Source organism: Argiope bruennichi, chromosome 9 (assembly GCF_947563725.1).
Source record: "Argiope bruennichi chromosome 9, qqArgBrue1.1, whole genome shotgun sequence".
NCBI lineage: Eukaryota > Metazoa > Arthropoda > Arachnida > Araneae > Araneidae > Argiope > Argiope bruennichi.
In genome coordinates, this window is record NC_079159.1 from 110,039,285 (window position 1) to 110,060,214 (window position 20,930).

A 20,930-nucleotide genomic window follows, 5' to 3' on the forward strand; every position below is an offset into this window, starting at 1 on the left:
AGGAATTTAAATTTAAGAAATCTAAACTTGTGCCTAGTAATTATCTACTCAATAAATATAGAAAGCAATTGACTACAAAACTTAGATATTTAGATGTAGATATTAGCACTTATTTTTATGATTAAGCGTATAATCACTCTCACAATTTTTTGAGATTTGTTAACATTTGCTTCATTGTAAACTACAATATGAATGGCCTCAAATTTTAGTCATTTTACAAAGAAAAAGCTTTCAGAAGGAATTACTTGCAGGTTTTTAAAAATAATTTAACAAAGTATTAAAAGAATACTATTATTTAATTTTATATATAGAATCATATTTAAAAATTGGCTTAATAAGCATCATACCTATCGGTTTTTATGTAAAAGAACAATAAAAAGCAGAAAGTCTTTTCTTTTTTTTTTTATTTATTTAACAAGTAAATAATCAATGTACACATTTAAGCCTTCTTGGCTACTTTTTTGCCTCTGAATCTCTTTGCTCTGGGCTTGGGTGGGTTCTTCCTGGCCTTGCCTTTTAATTTCCAGTAAGCACTCTTAATGATACGGTTCATCTAAAATAAAGAAAATGTATGCAGAAATCATATAATACAACAAAAATTATATTTTACAAAAAAAAAAAACTTTTCAATTAAATATTAAATACATAAAATATAAATAACTCTTAGTATAGTTAGTACAAATGTATTTAATCCACAGATCAGAAATTTAATTTAATTTGAAAAATAATTTTAATAATTTTAAAAATAAACACGAAATCATGCTTAAATTAAATATCCTTTATATAAAAGGTTAAACAAAAATTAGACGAATTTTCGTACACAGTTAAAATAATTTATTAATAATACAGACTAAGTAACAAAAGTTTTTTCGTACCTGTTGCTTAGCTTTGTAGACTCGGAATCTGTCGAAATCGGCCATTTCACTTTTCTGAAAAATTAGATGAACATGCATATAAATAATTGGCATGAAGTTAATTTAAGTAATCAATTTCATTTCTAATAATCATTAATAACCAATGATAAACACTTTATATTAGTCAAGTTAGCAATAAATCAGAATGAATACAATCATCAAAAATTTCAGACGGCAATTCCTATCAAGTTTCAGGGTTCATCATATTATTGCTAATCATTAATGTCAAATAAGAATTCAATATGAACTAAATATTACTTAAGTGGCAAATAACAAATACATCAGTTAACGAAAGCACCACATGCATTAAATGTCAGTAAATTAAATACTCAATACTTTCAATCCCAGAATAATCAACAAAACACTGGTAATCCATTAAAAGCAAACAAAAATAAAGTGCAACCCCTATCATGTTGTCACATTCATTATTTAAAGTTAGATTCATATCTGCCTAAATATATTTAAAGATGAATATACTCATATTTAGATCAACTAAACACTAGCTACAAGTTTAATTAATGAGAAAAATATCTAAATTTACATAAAAATCACTAAAAATATTCAAAAAATGAAAAATGGATTGAAATTATCAGGCATTCAATTAAGAACATTAAAATCGATAGACCAATTTAAATCGCCAACTGTTAGAAAACATTTTCAAACAGCAATTCCTATTAAGCTTGCAGGTATAGATCACACAAAAGGTAAATCAATAGTATTTTCAAACAGCAATATCGATCAATAGCTTAGCTTCGTTATTCTAATGTAACTTTAAACATGAAATAATAAATAAAAATATATAGTTAAAAACTGGGGTTTAGGACAACTATTACAGATTTCCAAATGATTTTTTAAGACTATCAAAGGAAAAAAATTACCTTTATATATTAATTTTTATAGAACTACAATGAATTGCATATTAGTTAAAACATATCAAACCAAAAACAAAAACCTATTTCCAAAAATTAAATTCATATAGCAATTCCTGTCAAAAGTATACAATCACTACACTAATGCCTTTTGAAATTCAATGCAAATGTATCATGATGGGAAACTGGAAATTAAAAAACATTTCCAGTACTATGATAATGAACTTTTATATAGGCTAAAAAAGCATTTATCTGAAGACAGATGAGAAAATATTTTTTAGCCATATTATGATCAATACATTCCAAGTCTAAAGAATGTTAGAGTAATAACTATAAAACACTTAAAATCAAGAGAATGAAAAAAGCATAAAATAATTTATTACAAACACATAGTATATTCATTTTATGCTGATTTCAAAAAAAAACTTAGAATACTTAAAAATATAATATTTCATTTTCACTTAACATTTAGAACTTGTATATTAACTGTATACCATTGGTGAACCTTTTTATCATTGGCAAATGTAGTCAATGGAACAAAATTACTTTTAGTTAATATATATATATATTGAAGGTTTATTCTTTTAACAATTACTCAATTACATTTAGTTTACACACAAGTACTAAAATTTGTATCATGATGGGAAACTGGAAGTTAGGGAAAAATCGCTTCCAGTACTATGATAATGAACATTTATATAGGCTAAATTTGTATACTTATCTGATAACAAATAAGAAGATTAGAGAATTTAGCCATTAAGTCATGACCAATTTTAATTTTTTCATAGTATTATTACACCACTCTCAGAATAAAACCAATCACCAGTAAATTCAGACGGCAATTCCTATCAAAAGTTCGGGTTCATCATATTGGTGTAAATCAAAACAAACCTTAACTAATTTAATAACATGATAAAACTACTATAACATGATAAATAACATGGCAAAACTACTATAACGGCAAAAGTTAAATATTCATTTTCCATCTTGAGTGAAAGATGAATATTTATATAAAATAGGAAAGAAAATTTTTGTAATATTATAAATTAAAGCATTTATTAAAATATTCAATTCCATCAGAATGAAACCAGTTATAAAAAAGAAATTCTGGAAACATTCATTATCTTGATACAAAAATTTACTACATCATTTCATTTACTTAGAAATGTACTTTTATAAGAAGATGCACATCTGATATTCAAAAAAATCTATTGCACTTAAAGCCTTAAAATTTAGTAAATATGTAATTATAATGATGATTCAATGCACCTCTAAACCCAAAAATTAAAATTTGATTTTTTTTTTTTTTTTTTGTATTGCTTTGGGTGATTTTTCATTTATACTGTTTCTACAACAGCAGAAAAGTTTTTTAAAAAAAGCATGCTATTAAATAGAATTAGTAATTGTTTTTCTAAAGAAAGCTGTTTTCCTTAAATTACAAACATTTCACAAAAAGTCACTTTTTCCACAGAAATTGTTTGCTTTTTAAAAATGTTTAGATTATAATTCAGGTATTTCAAATAAAAAACATGTGATCAAAACTTTAATTTTTACTGACCCATAGAAAAGAGTATTATTTCTTAGCTAATTTGGATTAGAGCCAATTTAGGAAATCTAGAAACCAGATAACTTAAGTAAAATTTCTATTAATTTTGTCTTTTTAACATCTTTTTAAAAATGTCTTAATGTCTATAATATTTTAACATCTCATAATTTTTAGTTACAATTTTTATCACCTGTTCAGGAAGCGGCAGATTTTTTTACATTGCTTCATGCACCAGCAGTTTAGATTTTATTAACATTCATTATGATACTGGCAAAAGTACTGCTAATTTTTTTTAACATGCACGTGTTTACACTTTTTCAGAATGAAACCAATCATCAAAAAATTCAGACGGCAATTCCTATCAAAGTTCAGGTTCATCATTTTAAAGCAAAATAATTGATAATACATTCATACACATATAAAGGACTAACGTAACATTTTCAGAATGAAACCAGTCATCAAAAAATTCAGACGGCAATTCCTATCAAAGTTCAGGTTCATCATTTTAAAGCAAAATAATTGATAATACATTCATACACATATAAATGGTATTTTAACATTTTCAGAATGAAACCAGTCATCAAAAAATTCAGACGGCAATTCCTATCAAAGTTCAGGTTCATCATTTTAAAGCAAAATAATTGATAATACATTCATACACATATAAATGGTATTTTAACATTTTCAGAATGAAGCCAGTCATCAAAATAATCAGACGGCAATTCCTATCAAAGTTCAGGTTCATCATTTTAAAGCAAAATAATTGATAATACATTCATACACATATAAAGGACTAACGTAACATTTTCAGAATGAAACCAGTCATCAAAATATTCAGACGGCAATTCCTATCAAAGTTCAGGTTCATCATTTTAAAGCAAAATAATTGATAATACATTCATACACATATAAATGGTATTTTAACATTTTCAGAATGAAGCCAGTCATCAAAATAATCAGACGGCAATTCCTATCAAAGTTCAGGTTCATCATTTTAAAGCAAAATAATTGATAATATATTCCTACACATATAAAGGACTAACGTAATATTTTCAGAATGAAACCAGTCATCAAAATATTCAGACGGCAATTCCTATCAAAGTTCAGGTTCATCATTTTAAAGCAAAATAATTGATAATACATTCATGCACATATAAAGGACTAACGTAATATTTTCAGAATGAAACCAGTCATCAAAAAATTCAGACGGCAATTCCTATCAAAGTTCAGGTTCATCATTTTAAAGCAAAATAATTGATAATACATTCATACACATATAAAGGACTAACGTAACATTTTCAGAATGAAACCAGTCATCAAAATATTCAGACGGCAATTCCTATCAAAGTTCAGGTTCATCATTTTAGTGTACAATATTTATAAATCATTTCACGTCCATGAAAAACATTCATATAATTTTCAGGTTAAAAAATTATTCAAATATTAAATTACTGTTTGAATATTATCAAAAATATTCAAACAATTAATTACTATCAAAGAACAGGATTATTATTTTGATATATAACTTCATATGCATAAAATTGTAAAATGAAAAAAAGTGTTGGAATTAGGAAAAATTACCTTAAAATCTATAATAAACATAAGAATGCAGACCAGGTAAATGTATTATATCATATTGGGAAACTAGAAATTAAAACACCATTTCTAGTACTATGATAATGAACTTTAGTATATGGCTAAAATGTCTTATTATTCTTAAATAATCAAGAAAATAAAATCACTCTCTAGCCAAATTTTCTTAAAATACTGAAAAGCAACTAAAAGACCCTATTTAAGAGGTCAAAACTACTAGCTTTAAGAGCTCACAAATTTATAAATTACTATATTGCAAAGTTTATCTTACCTTAACTCTGGCAGCAATTTTTTTAGCTGTAGAAGTTTCATTCCACTTTTCTGTTATTTTTTCTTCTTCCCAAGCCTTACGAACTACTCTGCTTGATGTACTGTGAGGGAATTTTAGTCTGAATTTGGTAAGTCGCAACCTTTTAAACTTGATAGCTTGACGTTCTACGCCTGTACAAGGTCCATCCACTAATGCCTAGAAAATAATCCGAAGTCAATTAAAAATTTAATTTAAAATTCAATTCAAAATTAGGAGTTTACAGGTCTTAAAAATAATGCTAATGTAGCAACTAAATAATGCATACTTTCAGTAAAAGATTGTGCAGAAAAAGAAAAATAATTAAATAAGCACAGCAATATAACACTGTTAAATGGTTGGACCTTACATGCCTAATACTCATTCTTCAACTTCATTCATCTCACTCATTGATCAATTTGTTGATATTTTAAAAATTCAAAATATCATCAAAATTACTGCAAGTTCAATGCACACTTCTCCTAGGCAAGCACCCAAGGTCTCAATATGCCTTATGTATTTTACAACAAAATTATGTATTTTACTATCAATTTTTTTTTGTATATTAATTCCAAAATTTTAAAAGTAACTTTATCAAATGTAATCACAATCATTAGAAGAAACCCAGATTTCATTTCAATAAAATAATTTTAAAAACTAAAAGATAAAATTTTAATAACTCATAATCAGCTTACCATGCACAAAGCAGAAAGCATTTATAACTATAAAGCAATTAGGAGAAAATATTACAGCCAAATTTAAGAATTGTCTAAGAAACCTATTAAGCATACAATAAAATGCTGACTAAAAGCATAAAAAATAAGAGTACACCTGTAAGATCATTTTTAGAAAGCAAATTAAAAGCATCTTTTTACATGACTAATGTCAAAGGAGAGTATTTAAAATAATAAATTAGAACAAATAAAATAATTATTATAATAGTTAAGACTAACATCTTTACTGGTGTTAAAACAATTAAATTTAGATTTTACTTTTCCTCAATTTAATTTTCTATCTCTCCCAGATGGCAGGTAGAAATTTAATTCTATAGAATATTATTCAGTTATAAATTATTTCAAATAAAGAAATACATAATTAAACTAAGTCTAATCAATATAAAACATCATTCCAATAAAAGAAGACATTTTGAAATGTAATGAGATTTTCTTAAATCAACAAAACTTGAATCGAATCCTTATTACAATAAAGGCAATAAATCTTGTAATTAATATACAATTCACAAAAGCAAACAAAATAAAGTTAGAATAAGGTTGTCACTCAAAGTATATTCAAGAGAAGAGAAAACGTGCAAATAGCATTCATATGCAATGGAATATGGTTCTAAAGGGTAGAAAGAGCAATGAAAAGAAGCAACAATTTTAACACTTGTCGAAATAACATATTAGAAGGTTTATATTTACATTCAGAAAAAAAAAGACAAATTATCTTTATATATTATTCAGAATTCAGCCAGCAAGAAAAAAATTTATATATTAAAAGGAGGATATATTACCTCTCATGTTTTTTAACTGTAAGTCACACAAAACTAAGGATTTGGGTGAAATGAAAAGCAAAACATTTTTGTTATCATGATACAAATCATTTAATGATTACTAAGCAAAAAACATTATAAAGCAAGATTATTATTTTTATTTATTTTTGACAATTCAGATATTTGGGTATCAACTTTCCCAGATTTTTGAGACATCAGTTTCAAGGGGCTAACAGACCTAATCCATAACAAATAAGGTACAACATTTCTGTATTGCACAATGCACATTTTAGATATTTCACTTTCAGTGAACATGTGAAAATATTTCCAATATATCATTAAATGAATTAAAGGACGAAAGTGATGCTACAGGTTTTAATACCTATAAAAATTCAAATTATTGTTCATGAACTAAAAAAAAAATCGAAATCGGTACATTTTCGGATTTTACATGTCATTCATTTTACATACTAAGTCCAGCTTCAGAGGCGACTCTTTGGAACTGGCACATAGCCTTGTATGCTTTTCTTTTTCAGCATGACTAGTAAGTACCTGTTTTACCGTATTGCTTAGGCTTATTAACTTTTTACAAAGAGCAATACACAAATTGATTTTCTGGAACTTCTCGAACCTATTCTACAAAGTCATGATTGATTTTTTTATCCATCCAATTCATATTAAATATAGATTTTGAGCAGCTCACTGTTTAAAAAAATTCTCTAATCTACTTTGAATAAGCTCACAGTTTCTCAGATAATAAACAAACCATTCAATAAACTCAAGTATGGTGGACTTAACACCATTGTGATACTTCTACAGATTCAATATTGCTATTCCTGCCAGAAACGTATTCTTTCTCCCAGTTACAGAAATCTTGCACATTCTCATTAGCAGCAATTTGGGAATCTCATGGTGAAAGAACTGCTTTGCAAATCATTACTGAAACAGTATGTATAGAAAAAAAAAAAGGGAGAGAAAAGGGGCGTTTCTACCTTACATAATTGTGAATGGTCATGTTTCCTTTTTAGAAGCTATGATTATGATCTTTTATTCTTGCAATCTTTAAAGATCGGCATTTCTTTAGATGGGGGAAAAAACTAAGAAACTTGAAATTCCCTGCATTTTCCCATTTTTATGAAAATTTTTAAGTTTCCCTGCAATTTCTGTTTTTTAAGACAATTTTTAAATTTCCTATATTTTTATGATGGAGTGGCGACCCTGCAGCAGCACAATATAGAATTTTATATAAGGTATCAGAAGTCAATTTCTATAACTTTCCTAAAATCCTACAAATAAAAACTATCCTCTCCCCATATACAGCAAATTAAGTATCATCACTGACATTTTCTACTTAAACTAAAATACAAACTGACATATACACTCAATTATAGTCATAAAGAATAGTTTGAAGTTACATTTATTATAAACATGCCTAAAAAATTAAAATTTGGTAATAATACACAAAAACTATGACAATTATTTTCAATTTGTGTTTTTAAATTTAGATAATAAAATTTTGAATTTTATATTATCTATAAAAATATATATTAATATCAAACATACTCTATTCTGATCAACAACATCAACAATAGTGCATAACTTGCCAGCATCTTTTCCAAATGGAATGAAGGCAACTCTGCCTATCTGAACGTAATGACGAAACGCCTAGAAAAAAAAATAAGTTGCATGCTATATAAAATATTGAAATTTATAAAAATAATTACCATATATTTATGAGCATCCCAAAAAACCAGAAGGGCAAATAACGATTACAGTTTGTATGTTCCACCACATATATTTATAATTAATAAATATTAGAATCTAGAAATTAACATTTCTACTAAATTCCAGATAAAAAAATTAAGTCTTCTAGATTCAAAACTTTAAAATATTTTTGAACAGGTCTTCAAAACTATTTATAGAGAAGTTTGTAAGAAAACAAATAGAATGCTTGTTTTCAGTAATTCCAAATTAGCAAAGCCCGTGTTTGATTTAACAAATTAAAATTGCTTTTTGCTACGTGTTTTACTTTATATTACTTCTATTTAAATTATTTTGTGCAGTTCTGATTATGAAAATTATATCAATCTTTAATACTGACTTTATAAGCTACCTACATTTATAAAAAATTAATTCGAAATAATGCAAACCATTCTCGCTTTGCTTTAAGTTCATATATACTAATTTTATTGATACCTTACTAAAACAACCATATTACAGGAATTCATCAAAAAATATTTTATGATTATATTTAAAAAGAAAAAACACCAATACATCAGAAGCTTTTTTTATCAATTATTCTTGAATAATAAAAAATATTTAAATATCAAATTTAATGACAAAAGTGTAATAAGACATTTAAATTACTGCTTTGAAATGAAATATTTATAAATGTTTTAATATATTATAATGAAACATGCAATTCTGAACTGAAATTTTTGGAGAATTCCATATAATTCTTTTTAAGAGAAAGGTTAGTTTAATTAAAAGTATTTATTACAACTAAATGTAACAAAAATTAAAAATAAGAAATACGATGATTCCACTTTTTTTATGCATCTTTTTAATGCAATTTACTGATCTTCAAAATAATAAAATTTTGGAAAAATGAATATAAAGGTTCTGTTTCACGATTACGATATTTGTTTCTAGCACAAACTTTTAAATAATAGAAAAATAAACATGCAATAAACATGGTGCAGAAAGAATACAGTTAAAATTTTTAAGTTACTTGTTTCCAACAGTTAGTTTTTAAGAAATCTGTCGATTGGGACAATGTGCTTTGACAAAACTCAAAATGGTTCTCTTAACATATTTTGCTACTTTCAGATATATTATTGGAATTATCAAAAATCCACAATCTAACTGACACGATACAATCGAATTTAAACTATTCTATAAATTAACTTCAAATTAACAATTCAAATTATAATACTTATGTAGGCCTAGCCACGTGTATAAATCCGGCATTATAACAAGATCTTATACAAACGTGCACCCATAAAATCAATATTAAAATAATGAATCATGAAAATAAGCAAAACATTTTGTAACAAATACGAAATAAAATTATTAAATACATATATTTTTTTAGAATCACTTACCATTCTTTAAAAATTACGAGGCGCGGATAATTTACTTTACAGAATGGCCTAACGCGACGAGATGTTAAGAAGCAAGTTTAGTTGTTTAAAAAGTTTAGTTGTTTCAAAAAGAAAGCCAAAATGGGAGGCCTAGCCAAAAGAGTGTATATTCATTGTTGCGTGAAGGTGCTATTACGCTTCTTCAAATTCTAAACAGTCTTTGCAAGATATTAAAAAGGATATCTGAGAAATAGTGATTCACATAGAAAAAAATTGTAATCATTCATGTTTATATGATAAATATATAGCGACCTACATAACCTAATCTTTATATTAGAATATAAATACGTAATTTCTTTTCTTTTACTTTCTCTTTATAGCAGAAACATTTTTTGTTACTATTATAAGAATTATATTGATTTAAATAAAACGGAATGCTTTAAATGGAGAAAAGGATAAAATTGGATAAGTCATTCAAATTTACAAATATAGCTTTTAAAAACTGAAATTCTTCGATAGATTTAGCTAAAGCAGGAAAAAGCAGATAGCTTTGCGGATTGTTATAGAACCTATGACTATAAAGCGAGGTTGTTTCCTTTTGCTGTCCACAAAAATGATAAGGTTTCATTAGTCCGCTTGACTCTCTAGTTTGTTTCATTTTTTTAATGGTAATAACTGCATTTTTTCAATTAAAAATAAGATACATTGAGTAGATGTAATTACTAGCAGATTTAAATTATATACTTTAGATTTATGACAGCTGCGAAATTCTGTTCGAAATTTTTTGGGTTTATGGAAAACTCGCAGGTACAGATATTTGATATTTGTCTGTAACTTGTCAAAGTGTTCGATTTTATTGGTGGAAGATTCAATAATTATTTTTTCTGCGGAAAATTAAATTTAATTAATTGTTCACTAGTACCCAAAACCAAATTCAATAGAAACCAAAAAAATTACAAGTTTCCGAAGAAATATTTGAAGACCTCTCAATATGACATCAATCTTAATTTAATAAATAATCTAAAGAAACATATTTCGAAGCTGTTATATAACATACTGCATAGACAAAAACTGCAAATAACAACATTTTAATGCGTATTTAAATAGTCGCTTAACAAGAAACAATATTTATGACAATTTTTAAAATTTTAAATGATGGTACGAATGAATGGTCACATTTTCTCTCAGATGTTCATTAGTTGTTTCAAAAAAGTTTCATTTTGTTCCTCCCCCCCCCCGTTCTTCCTTATTTATTTATTTATTTATTTTAGCTGTTTAAAATTTCAAAAATTGAAACAGCAGGCATTACTTGTTAAGCGATGAAATAGCATTTAACCCGTTAATATATTACCTACAAAAATCATTTCTAAAGATTAAATTTTGTCACTATCCAATAAAATTACGCCATTAAAAATGCAATTACAATTAATGGAATGGATAATTTAGATTATAAAAAAAATAGATTTTAAAAATATGATGAATTAAGCGAGATGAAAGCGAATACTAGCTGAATGTATTTTAGATAAAAAAAATTAATTAAATTCAGAAGTAAATATTTGTTATCTAACATTACTAACATTTATTATTTCTAACATTAATAAACACTACAAATATATTCCTAAAGTATTAAATAATATTTAATACATATACTAAATAAGTATTAAATAATATTTAATACTATGTAACTAAATAATACTTAATGCGTTAAGTATTAAAGTCATATGCTATTGATTCCCGTATATTATGAATTCGTCGTATTATAAAATTGAGTAGTACGAAATATTTATTTCCTTTCTCTCCTCGTGAGTAAATAAAAGATTTTTTATGTCCTTATTATTCATAGTCTGCCCCCCTAAAATCCCATTACTTGAAAAGCATAATAGAATTTCCAAATTCATAATATTAAATTAAAAACATAAATGATATATTTTATACAGATTTACATTAATTAAATATTGAAATATAAATTTATAAAACTGTATTATTAATTCATGAATTTACATTGTATTTATATATATCAGGTGTTTTGAAACGCGTGATAAGGTCAAAGGAATAATTGGGAATGATGACTACATTATAGGCATTGATGAAGCCTTAACAAGCTATGAAGAATGTGGTTTCTTGAAGGAACATGAAAGGAAATCTAACAACGGTTTTCTGCTCTTTTTTTTTTTTTTTTTTTTTTTTTTTTTTCCTTTTTCTGTAATATTTTCCAATGTTTATTTATTTTAGTTGCAACTGTATTTAAAAAAAAAAAAAATTCAAGTTTTCCTAAGTGACATTACTCATTCACTATATTGTTATTTGCAAGATAAACTGCAAAGTTATATATTTCTTGGATTGGTATATTCAATTTCAATCGGTAAATTGTATAAGATTTAGTTTTCAATTCTGGATTTCTTAGAAAGAGGAACAGAAAAGTATTTTTTCTGTTTCAGAAAAGTATTCCTGACAGTTTACATCTGGAGTAAATAGAAACAAGTTTTAACTGTAATAAAAAATTCTGCATTTTACATACACTTCCAATGATTTATTACAACGGAACCTCACTTAATGAGTATAATTCGTCACCAAATCTTAGTCGTAATGCGAAACACTCTTTAATCAAAACAATTTTTTTTTCATGGGACTCTGTGTAAAATAAAAGCATGTATTTTAATTCGAAAACAAAAAATACTTAAACAAATTTTTTATAATGCTTGTTTTTCTTTTGCAAGAAAGTTGTCTAAAGACATTTGTCTTTGGCCACGTTTCAAAATTTGGTGGAAATGAGTCGCAGCTTTATTATGAAATGAATTTATAGCGTTCATAGCTATTCCTTGATGAGGATAATGTTTCTCAACCATGCCAACAAATTCCCAAATCTTCAAATTCCCCCTTATTTCACAGGAAAGTTGCTATGCTGTAGAGGCTGTTATCACCTCTCCTGATCAACTATCATTCGCAACATTTTGCTGTAACATAGAATGCAACTCCATAAGTTTTTCTGATCATGCTCTTCCACTAGCTCATCGATGTTGTTACTATCAACATCTAGTTGCATAATTTTGACCAGGAAAAAATGAACTGAATGGAAGATTCAATGTTTAAAATAAAATTTACCAGTTTCAGGTTGAACTTTTAAAAAATTTGTTTGAATGGACAAACAAATTTGTTTACTTTCATATTGCATCTAAGCAAATATATTAAATTTTCTAGTTCAGTTTAAATATAATAGATTTTTTTTTATATATTCAAACTTTTTTAACTGCACACAATCGGAAAAATAAAATAACATATTGGATTTTAGAGAAATATTGATTAAACTTGTCAAAGATTTTTCTCCCCTCTTTCCCCTGCATAATAATTCAGAATAAAAGTGACACTTTTTATTTTTAAAATTTCATTTATTGTTTAAATAAACCGATTTTCTTACAATATTTTCTTTGTGAAAGAACATTTAGTTTGCGAGAGAAAGCTTATTCAAGCGTGAAGGAAAAATTTCATTATACGATTATAAACTACATAATATATATGCGTTCGATATCCTCGCTGAGTAATGAGCAGAAGAAATGTTAGAAAAAATCTTCAGAGCGCATGTGTATGGAATGAAGCAGCGTTCATATGAGATTATGGCTTTTCTACACTTCTTAGGGTTATGTGGCCAGAGCGGACGTGGTCACAGCGGACAGTGGCTACAGCGGACATTTTTGCACCTATTGTGTTCTTTCCCTAATCAGTCATATGTCATCTATTGCGTAGTTTCGAGCTTTGCACCTGCTGTAGAGATAAGCCGATATTTTTGAGAGAGAAGGCCTTTCTCCAAATATACCCATTAAAGTATGGAATGTATATGGACAGCGTCATAGGACAAATAATTCTGTTGAAGAGTGGAATTCCAAATTAAATGCAATCACTAGCAGAAACCAGCCTACTGTCCACTTATTAGTTAAAATACTAAAAGAAGAAACACAAAAAGTGTCTTTTAATATGAAATCGAGAGAGTTAGGCAACCCTGGAATAAAAAGAAAAAAAGCATATTAAAATTGGATGAAAGAATTGAAAACATCCTAAAAGAATTCGAAACATCAAACAATTTAGAAAAATGTCTAAAATCTTTAAGTTTTGTAACTAGGTTGGATTAAATTCTATGGTAAATGATATTTATACCTTTATAATAAAGGTTAGTTAATATTTATTTACTGGTGTTTATTTTTCTTTTATTTACTTGTATCTGTTTTATATATTTTACTTCTAGTATTTACTTTTACTTACTAATTAATTTGAACTAATTAATTAGTAAGTAAATGAAACTAATTAATTTTATATCACCTGTGAAAAAATTAATTTTACTAATGAAACTAATTAATTTTACGGCAATTGCACCTGTTCTAATATTTATTTGACTTTAAAATACAGTTTTCTACAAAATCCCCGAAATTCATTCATGCTTTTCATTATACTGTTACTTACTATTAATTTTTGAATATTTCTCTGAAAGTTTTTATTATTAGTACATTTCGCTATGTTTAAAATGCATTCGCACCATAATACAATATAAATAATTAAATTTGATTCGCAAAAATATATTTATCCTTGTAATTCGATAATCAAGTGCAAAAACAAAAAACTTCGGTTAAAAAAAAAAAAAAACGTTATTTCACGTGAAAGAGCCCTTTATCCGTTCTAAGATGGGGGAGAAGTGTGTCCGCTCTGACCACGAAATCTTATGTGTCCGCTATAGCCACACCACCCTTCTTAGGGGCTAATTTTTGCAACATTAAGCAATAGTGCCATGTGAAAATCACGCGCATAGAAGGAATGCTTGTTTAGCATTACTTTAGAAAAATTCTATTCTCGAACGCGTATAAAATTTGAATGTTTTCCAATACTTAGATGACGCTACTGCGAGTTCCAGTCATGGTTTAAACAAATAACTTTAAAAAGACTCTTGAAAACTGGCTCCCCACCAGGTGCATATTCCTTTTTATAACCTAAAGTTGGGCCTAATAGTTATCGAATATCTTCAAAATGGAACACTGACCATCAATTAATATTGTGGAACACGGTAAAAATTCATTCTTAATTTGGGATTCATTGATAATCCACAATTTTGCAGTAAAATAGATTGTTGAATAGAAAGTTTTGTGAATATATGTTGGCTTGAGAAAATGTTATATTTAATTAATGACATTGGGCCTATGGAAAGATTATTTTTATGCAAACTCGGCTTTTTTTAAATGATAATATTAAATGAAAATATTTCTAAGGAAAATAAATGTTTTCTGTCAAAACACAGATCATTGCAAAATAAAAACTCCGCAAATCTGATCTGTTTGGTTTAAATTCTACCATTAATACAATTCCAGTTTCACTGTATTATATAAGTGATAGAAAATATTATAAAAGATAGAGCAATTTATAAGCCTTTAATTTATTGAGAAGAACAATTTACAATTATTATTCATTTAATTTTCTTGTAATTCGTTCCATTATAAAACAAATTAATAGAACTGAAGAAATTAACTGCTTGTATATGATAACATTTACTGATAATTTTAAATTAGTTAAAACTTCGATAAAAATTGCTGCAAAATTATACAAACACTTCTCTAAAAACTTTATTATAAGTACTAATTCACAACCGCATTATACTATATATTCCTATACGACGCATAGATGGCGCCACAATGCAACAAAATTTTCATCGGATTTCAAATATATGTTGCATGTTGTATTTTCAAATTTAAAAAGAAATTAAAGTAGTTTTATGCAAGTACATTTTATCCGAATCAAAAATATTTTGAACAATATTTGGTTAAATATCGAATAAGCGATAGTAAGCTATGTTATAGTAAAATACGTTCCGGGTTATCCTGATGTTTTCATTGGACGAATTTGTGAACAAGTTGAAAGATTGTCCTTAACATTACTCAACTCTAGAAATAATGAATATTTGACAAACTATTATTTTATAAGCCTTATAAAAAATAAAAAACACTAATGATGAATACTATTGATAGAGAAGTACGATTGATTGATTAATAAGAGAATAAGAGGTTTCGATTCGATCTGTTCAAACCCGTATCTCAAAAACATGAATCTATGTTTAAGGAAATGGACCTTTCAACACAAACTTCTCGCTAATTTAACTTTCCAAGGTAAAATCTGAAAGCAATGTCAAAGGTTTAAAAAACTTGAACATTTCTAAACACTACTGCTCATTAAAAATAAAATTCTTTCTTATTGTAAGGCGCTGATTTTAAAAAATTAATTAGTAAATTATGAAACCTATTCCTTATTACACATAAAACTTCGATACTGAATGGCTGCATATATTATCCACAAATTGATCATAATTTTTTATTGAAACTTTTCATGCACAATAGTATCAGTAAGTAGAGAAAGGTGATAAAACATTTATGACTGAAAAGTAGGTGGATAACATTATGTATAGCGCAATATCGGTTGTCTCTATAAGTGTTTTATTTTTATTTTAGCTAACCACCACAAACCACTGTATTTTTAACATGTAGATAACCGAACTAAATCGGCTAAATACGTTTCTTTGATCTAGAAGAAACAATGCGTGTTTGGTTCTAAAAGGGGAAAAAAAAAAAAAAACTATCAAATTTTGACAACCTGAAATAACAAAATCACTTTTTAAAAAATTGGTTTCAGTATATCGTGTAATAAAAAATGTACAATTCAAATTTAAAAAATTTTTTAAACAAAATAGTAAAAAAAAAAAAAAAAAATGCTCATTAACACAACCTAAATCATGTTTATTAATAGAATCGGATATTTCTTTTAATTCAGAAAGCACCATAGTTTTTTCAGAATTATAGAATGATATAAAACTTACAAATAGTAACCAATTAGAAATGTTACAAGAATAATGTTCCAAAATTAATTAAAAAAATACTTCAGTTTGAGTAAGTTCGATTGCTAAGCATTTATTATTAAATGAAAAAAAATAATAATAAGAGAATTGACATGCAAAATAACGAAAATAAATCTCGAGGTCAACAGTATATTTCGAAAAGTATAACTATTTCTAAGCTTACTTTGCCAATTTAATAACACGGATGTAAACATAAGACAAAAACTTTTATTTCTTAGTCTGTATAATCTGACAACTATATACTTTCTGTGTGCTACATTTTCCAATATTATAAGACTTTTAACAAAATTAGAAGCAGTATTTCATATTATTCTTATAACATAATCAATGCACCGAGTTGAAATAATGAAATAACCTTTTTATAAAATTTCAAATATGACGTTTATTGCGGTTACATTTGTAGAATATTTTGGAACAGTAGCAGTAGGTCAGTTCTACGGTACCTGTATGTGCAAAGGCGGCCCACCACAGCAAACAACAAGCCAGACGTAGGTCCCTTTGATTGTAGTAAAACTTGCATCAGAAAAAAAAAAAAAAAAAAAGGCAAGTTAAGACACGTGAATCGTGGCAGCTCAAGTACGCGACACATCAAACCTTTAGAATTGTTCAGCACTCTTTTTTATTATCTTTGCAATTATTAATCTGTGTTGAAGGTGTCATTGCAAAAAAACGATTTATTAGAAGAAACGATCTCGAGATATCATTATGAATAAGCAAGAAAAGCATTTTTAATAGAAAATTATTTAGCGAATTAATACATTTCATTTAATAAAAAAAAGATTTTCCAATTATTTTTGCTATATATGCTTATTTGTATTTTGTTTTTCTTTAAATAGTTTCATAAGTATGATATGAAGAAATAGACTTTTGCTTACTTTCATACTTGCTATAATTTGAGCTAATGCCTTTTTCGAGAAAATTATATTGGCAATCGACCCAAGTTTTAAATTCGGAATTTTATCGCTGAATTGATATTATTTGTGACTGATTTGTTGATTTCTTTTACCGAAAAGGAAGCTTTATAATTAATTATTTCAGCATTAAGCAATTACAAAATTTTTAAATAAAATATTGTGGTGGCGGGAAAATTTTCTTGTGATCGTCGGGACGATTTCACTTTCCTTTCATCAGAAATTCTTTTACGTTGGGCGCCAATGTGGTGGTATGTAGATTATGATCCATGCAGGAAGCAACAGGACGAATGTTTTCAGGAACATTTCTTTTAATAATCACATTCACACACTAAACAAACACAAAGACAAGATTCACGCGCGCGGCTTCGCAGTTCAGCGTCACATCTCATTCTAATTACAATCGCAATGCACTATGGGATGATATATGGGATGGCCTAACCAGGTATCGCCATCTAGTATCCAAAAGAGAAGATAAGAGTAATGCAACTGCTACAATATTAGAAATTGTGTGAAGGAATTATACGAGTGTTATCTGAAGTTAAACGGCACGATAACGGGTTTGTCTCTAGGAAGGGATAAGAGTGGCGGTTGCTGCAACTTTTAAACCCTCAATATGCAAAGATGTCTATTTTGCTCTCTTTTTATTTGCTGAAAACTATTCAGTAGCATAAAACCTAGTTCGATTTACAATATATAGTAATTCCTTATTTTACTGTTGTAATGATGTAACAACAGTAATGGCTTATATATTTCATTCTGTTAATTCTATATAGAAGTATTCTACAATATTTCAAAATGGGAATGACTTCTTTACAGCTACAAGTGTTTAAACTATTAGTGTTTCTTAGACTATGAATCACGACCCCAAAAAGGATTGCAGGGATATTTGGGGTCGTGTTTTATCATATTGTTCATTGCCACAGAGGTCGGAATTTATTGGGGGTCTCAGAAATTTTAAAATCGATATCTTCCAAAATCATTAAATCTTTTGTCCGTTTTTTTTTTTTTTTTTTTTTTTTTTTTTAGATTACAAAAGAAATTTCATTTGAATTCAAGACAAAAAAACATTTTAAATCAATTTTATATTGATCAAAGTTTTACGTTTCGTTTAACATTTTACTTTTTATCAAAATTTTATATTTTACAAAGTTTCCTCATTATTTTCTACATTTTGGACTTGAATTTCTTCTAGAGTGGTACAAATCCTTCAAACTGTAAAACTAACTTCTGTGAAATTTTATCTTTGTCTTTGATAAAACGCATTTTTACATAAATCTCCCCAATTTTTTAAAAAAATCTATGCCTAAAGCTGAATTTTAATTTTTCATGACCAGAAGGACTTGATGTTTATGTACATGAGAGAAAATTATATTTTTGAAGAATTAAAATAATATTATACTTTCTAAATGTAAGATAAAATTTAAATGTTACAGAACAAAGACAAGGCTACAAAATACGCAAAAATTACAAAGGTGGAAAAAATCTTTTAAAACCTTTTATTTCACATGATATAAAATTAATAAAGTCTTTAAATATACACTTTAAAAATATAAGACATTCATTAACACTATACAAAATATACATCGTTATACAATAATAAAATGAATGCATGCTTAATTATAAATAATGTTTGTATGATGAAAAAATGTGAAAATTTCATTTTTTACAAATCGATAGTCGAGAAAAATTTATCCGTCAATGACGATGATAGGAACACGTTTGGCGTCACAGGTACATCCATGATTTTCTGAAAAACGGAAAAAATAATAATAATAATTAATGCAGGAACAATCAAATTAATACAAACTAATAGTTATAATAGATCATGCATGCATCTCGATTAATATTATTGGTAAAATTCATAAATAGTACCGATAAAACTCTATACATGTGCATTAAATGTAATTTCTGTGGCGATCGGATCTTCTAACGGTTTATTTATCGAAAATGAATTAAATCTTTGATGTATGGAACAGATTTAACCTCGTATCTAGATGGCGTATACAGATGTAAAAAGGACATCGGAGATACTAATTCGCACGCGTTCAAGACATTTTGTCTTTAATTAATGCCTATTTTAATTGCTATGTTTAGGCACAAAAAAATGCTGTAATTTGCTACTCCAGTCTGAATATCTTTGTTGGAGCAGGGACTCAATTCGCTAGTCAAATGAAAATTTACTAACATAACAATGCAGCAATAGCTTGGTCTCGTCTAGTAGACAAATAAAAGAGATCGGAATTTTCGGTCCAGAGCAACGTAGCGTCATAAAGTTATGTTACTTAACACTATTTAAATTTCATTTCTACTAAATTACATTTATAGTTACAATAACATTAAATAACATTTGTTATGTATACATCATTGCTACGCCCGTATGTATAAAAACAGTAACTAAAGTCAAAAGAATTTTATAAAATATGATCAAAAAATGCTAAGAAATAAAACTGGTATAATCGAAAAGCTAATCTTTAAAAAATTTTTTTAATATGTAATATACGAATGCATGCAACAATGTGCTCCTAACTTACTAAGGAAGCCATTATCTTTGAATCAATCATAATTGAAATTTTGAAACACATTTTCTTGGTTAGCACCTAATGCCCAATAAGTATTTACGTGCCAGATTCGGCCACTCTTGATCCCATGACAATTTCAATGGTCCTTCCATTATGCATGTCGCATCATGCAATTTACAAACAGCATACCAGTTCATAAACACGATCATATTAATAATTATCACTCCATTTTAACTTACTATCTGTTTTACATCATGGCAGCAACCTCTGGGTCTGAAGACAAAGCCTCCAAGTGATGCACTTGTACTCTCCGGTGACCAGAAACACGAAGGGATTGTACCGACCCGCCCGACCTAGAAGATCCGACGGACCGACTGGATCTGAGACTCCGTCGGTCGCTCTTGTGCCGGTCACTGCTTTTGGGCGGAGAGTAGGTCAGCTTGGTGGTTGTGAACCAGTCGTGTTGTAGCGCCGCGCTGGCACTCAGTCGCATGGAAGGGTCGGTCTGTAGAAGCTGGTGAACGAATGATTTCGCTTCTTCCGATACGTCCGACCAAATCTGTTAAAGTAAAGATAAAGTTGTCAAAACTTCATGGAAATGAAATGAAAAGCAAAATAATAATTAACAAAATAAGAAATAAATAAAAAATAAACATTTATTTTAGAATACATTAGACTCTCGATTCTCCCAATAGTTAAAAATCTTTACAGTACAAAAAGAAACAATGTGCTTTGCTAAGATACTGCAGAATGATAAGCAGAAGTTTCAAGGACTAAAAAGAATTTTTAAATCAAAATTTCTGAACCGAGCAATAAAAATCAATATCTGTA

At 27.5% G+C, this 20,930-nt stretch overlaps 2 protein-coding genes across 2 annotated transcripts in view; both read right to left on the minus strand.

Moving 5' to 3' along the window:
• Nucleotides 1–394: 394 nt before the first annotated feature.
• LOC129985105 (60S ribosomal protein L14-like) lies at nucleotides 395–9,938 on the minus strand. The gene is made up of 5 exons (XM_056095016.1): nucleotides 9,805–9,938; nucleotides 8,264–8,365; nucleotides 5,194–5,388; nucleotides 876–929; nucleotides 395–553 (listed from the first exon to the last, which is right to left on the minus strand). Exons 1-5 carry the CDS (start codon nucleotides 9,805–9,807, stop codon nucleotides 440–442), a joined length of 468 nt encoding a protein of 155 aa, XP_055950991.1. The 5' UTR covers nucleotides 9,808–9,938; the 3' UTR covers nucleotides 395–439.
• Nucleotides 9,939–19,058: 9,120 nt separating this feature from the next.
• The window catches only part of LOC129985181 (serine/threonine-protein kinase H1 homolog), a 47,930-nt gene continuing 46,058 nt past the window's right edge, over nucleotides 19,059–20,930 (minus strand). Inside the window, exons 2-3 of the mRNA XM_056095107.1 lie at nucleotides 20,339–20,658; nucleotides 19,059–19,327 (exon numbers count right to left, since the gene is read on the minus strand). Coding sequence (XP_055951082.1) covers nucleotides 20,347–20,658 — 312 coding nt within the window. The 3' untranslated portion in view covers nucleotides 19,059–19,327; nucleotides 20,339–20,346. The remainder of the gene's footprint in view (nucleotides 19,328–20,338; nucleotides 20,659–20,930) is intronic.

Bases quoted from the DNA above. Each gene is read 5' to 3' on its own strand.
- LOC129985105 (XM_056095016.1), bottom strand. The intron at 5,389-8,263 runs GTATGTTTGATA...ATTATTTTCTAG, and splicing joins ATGTTGTTGATCAGAATAGA to GCATTAGTGGATGGACCTTG. The intron at 930-5,193 runs GTAAGATAAACT...CTAATTTTTCAG, and splicing joins AAATTGCTGCCAGAGTTAAG to AAAAGTGAAATGGCCGATTT.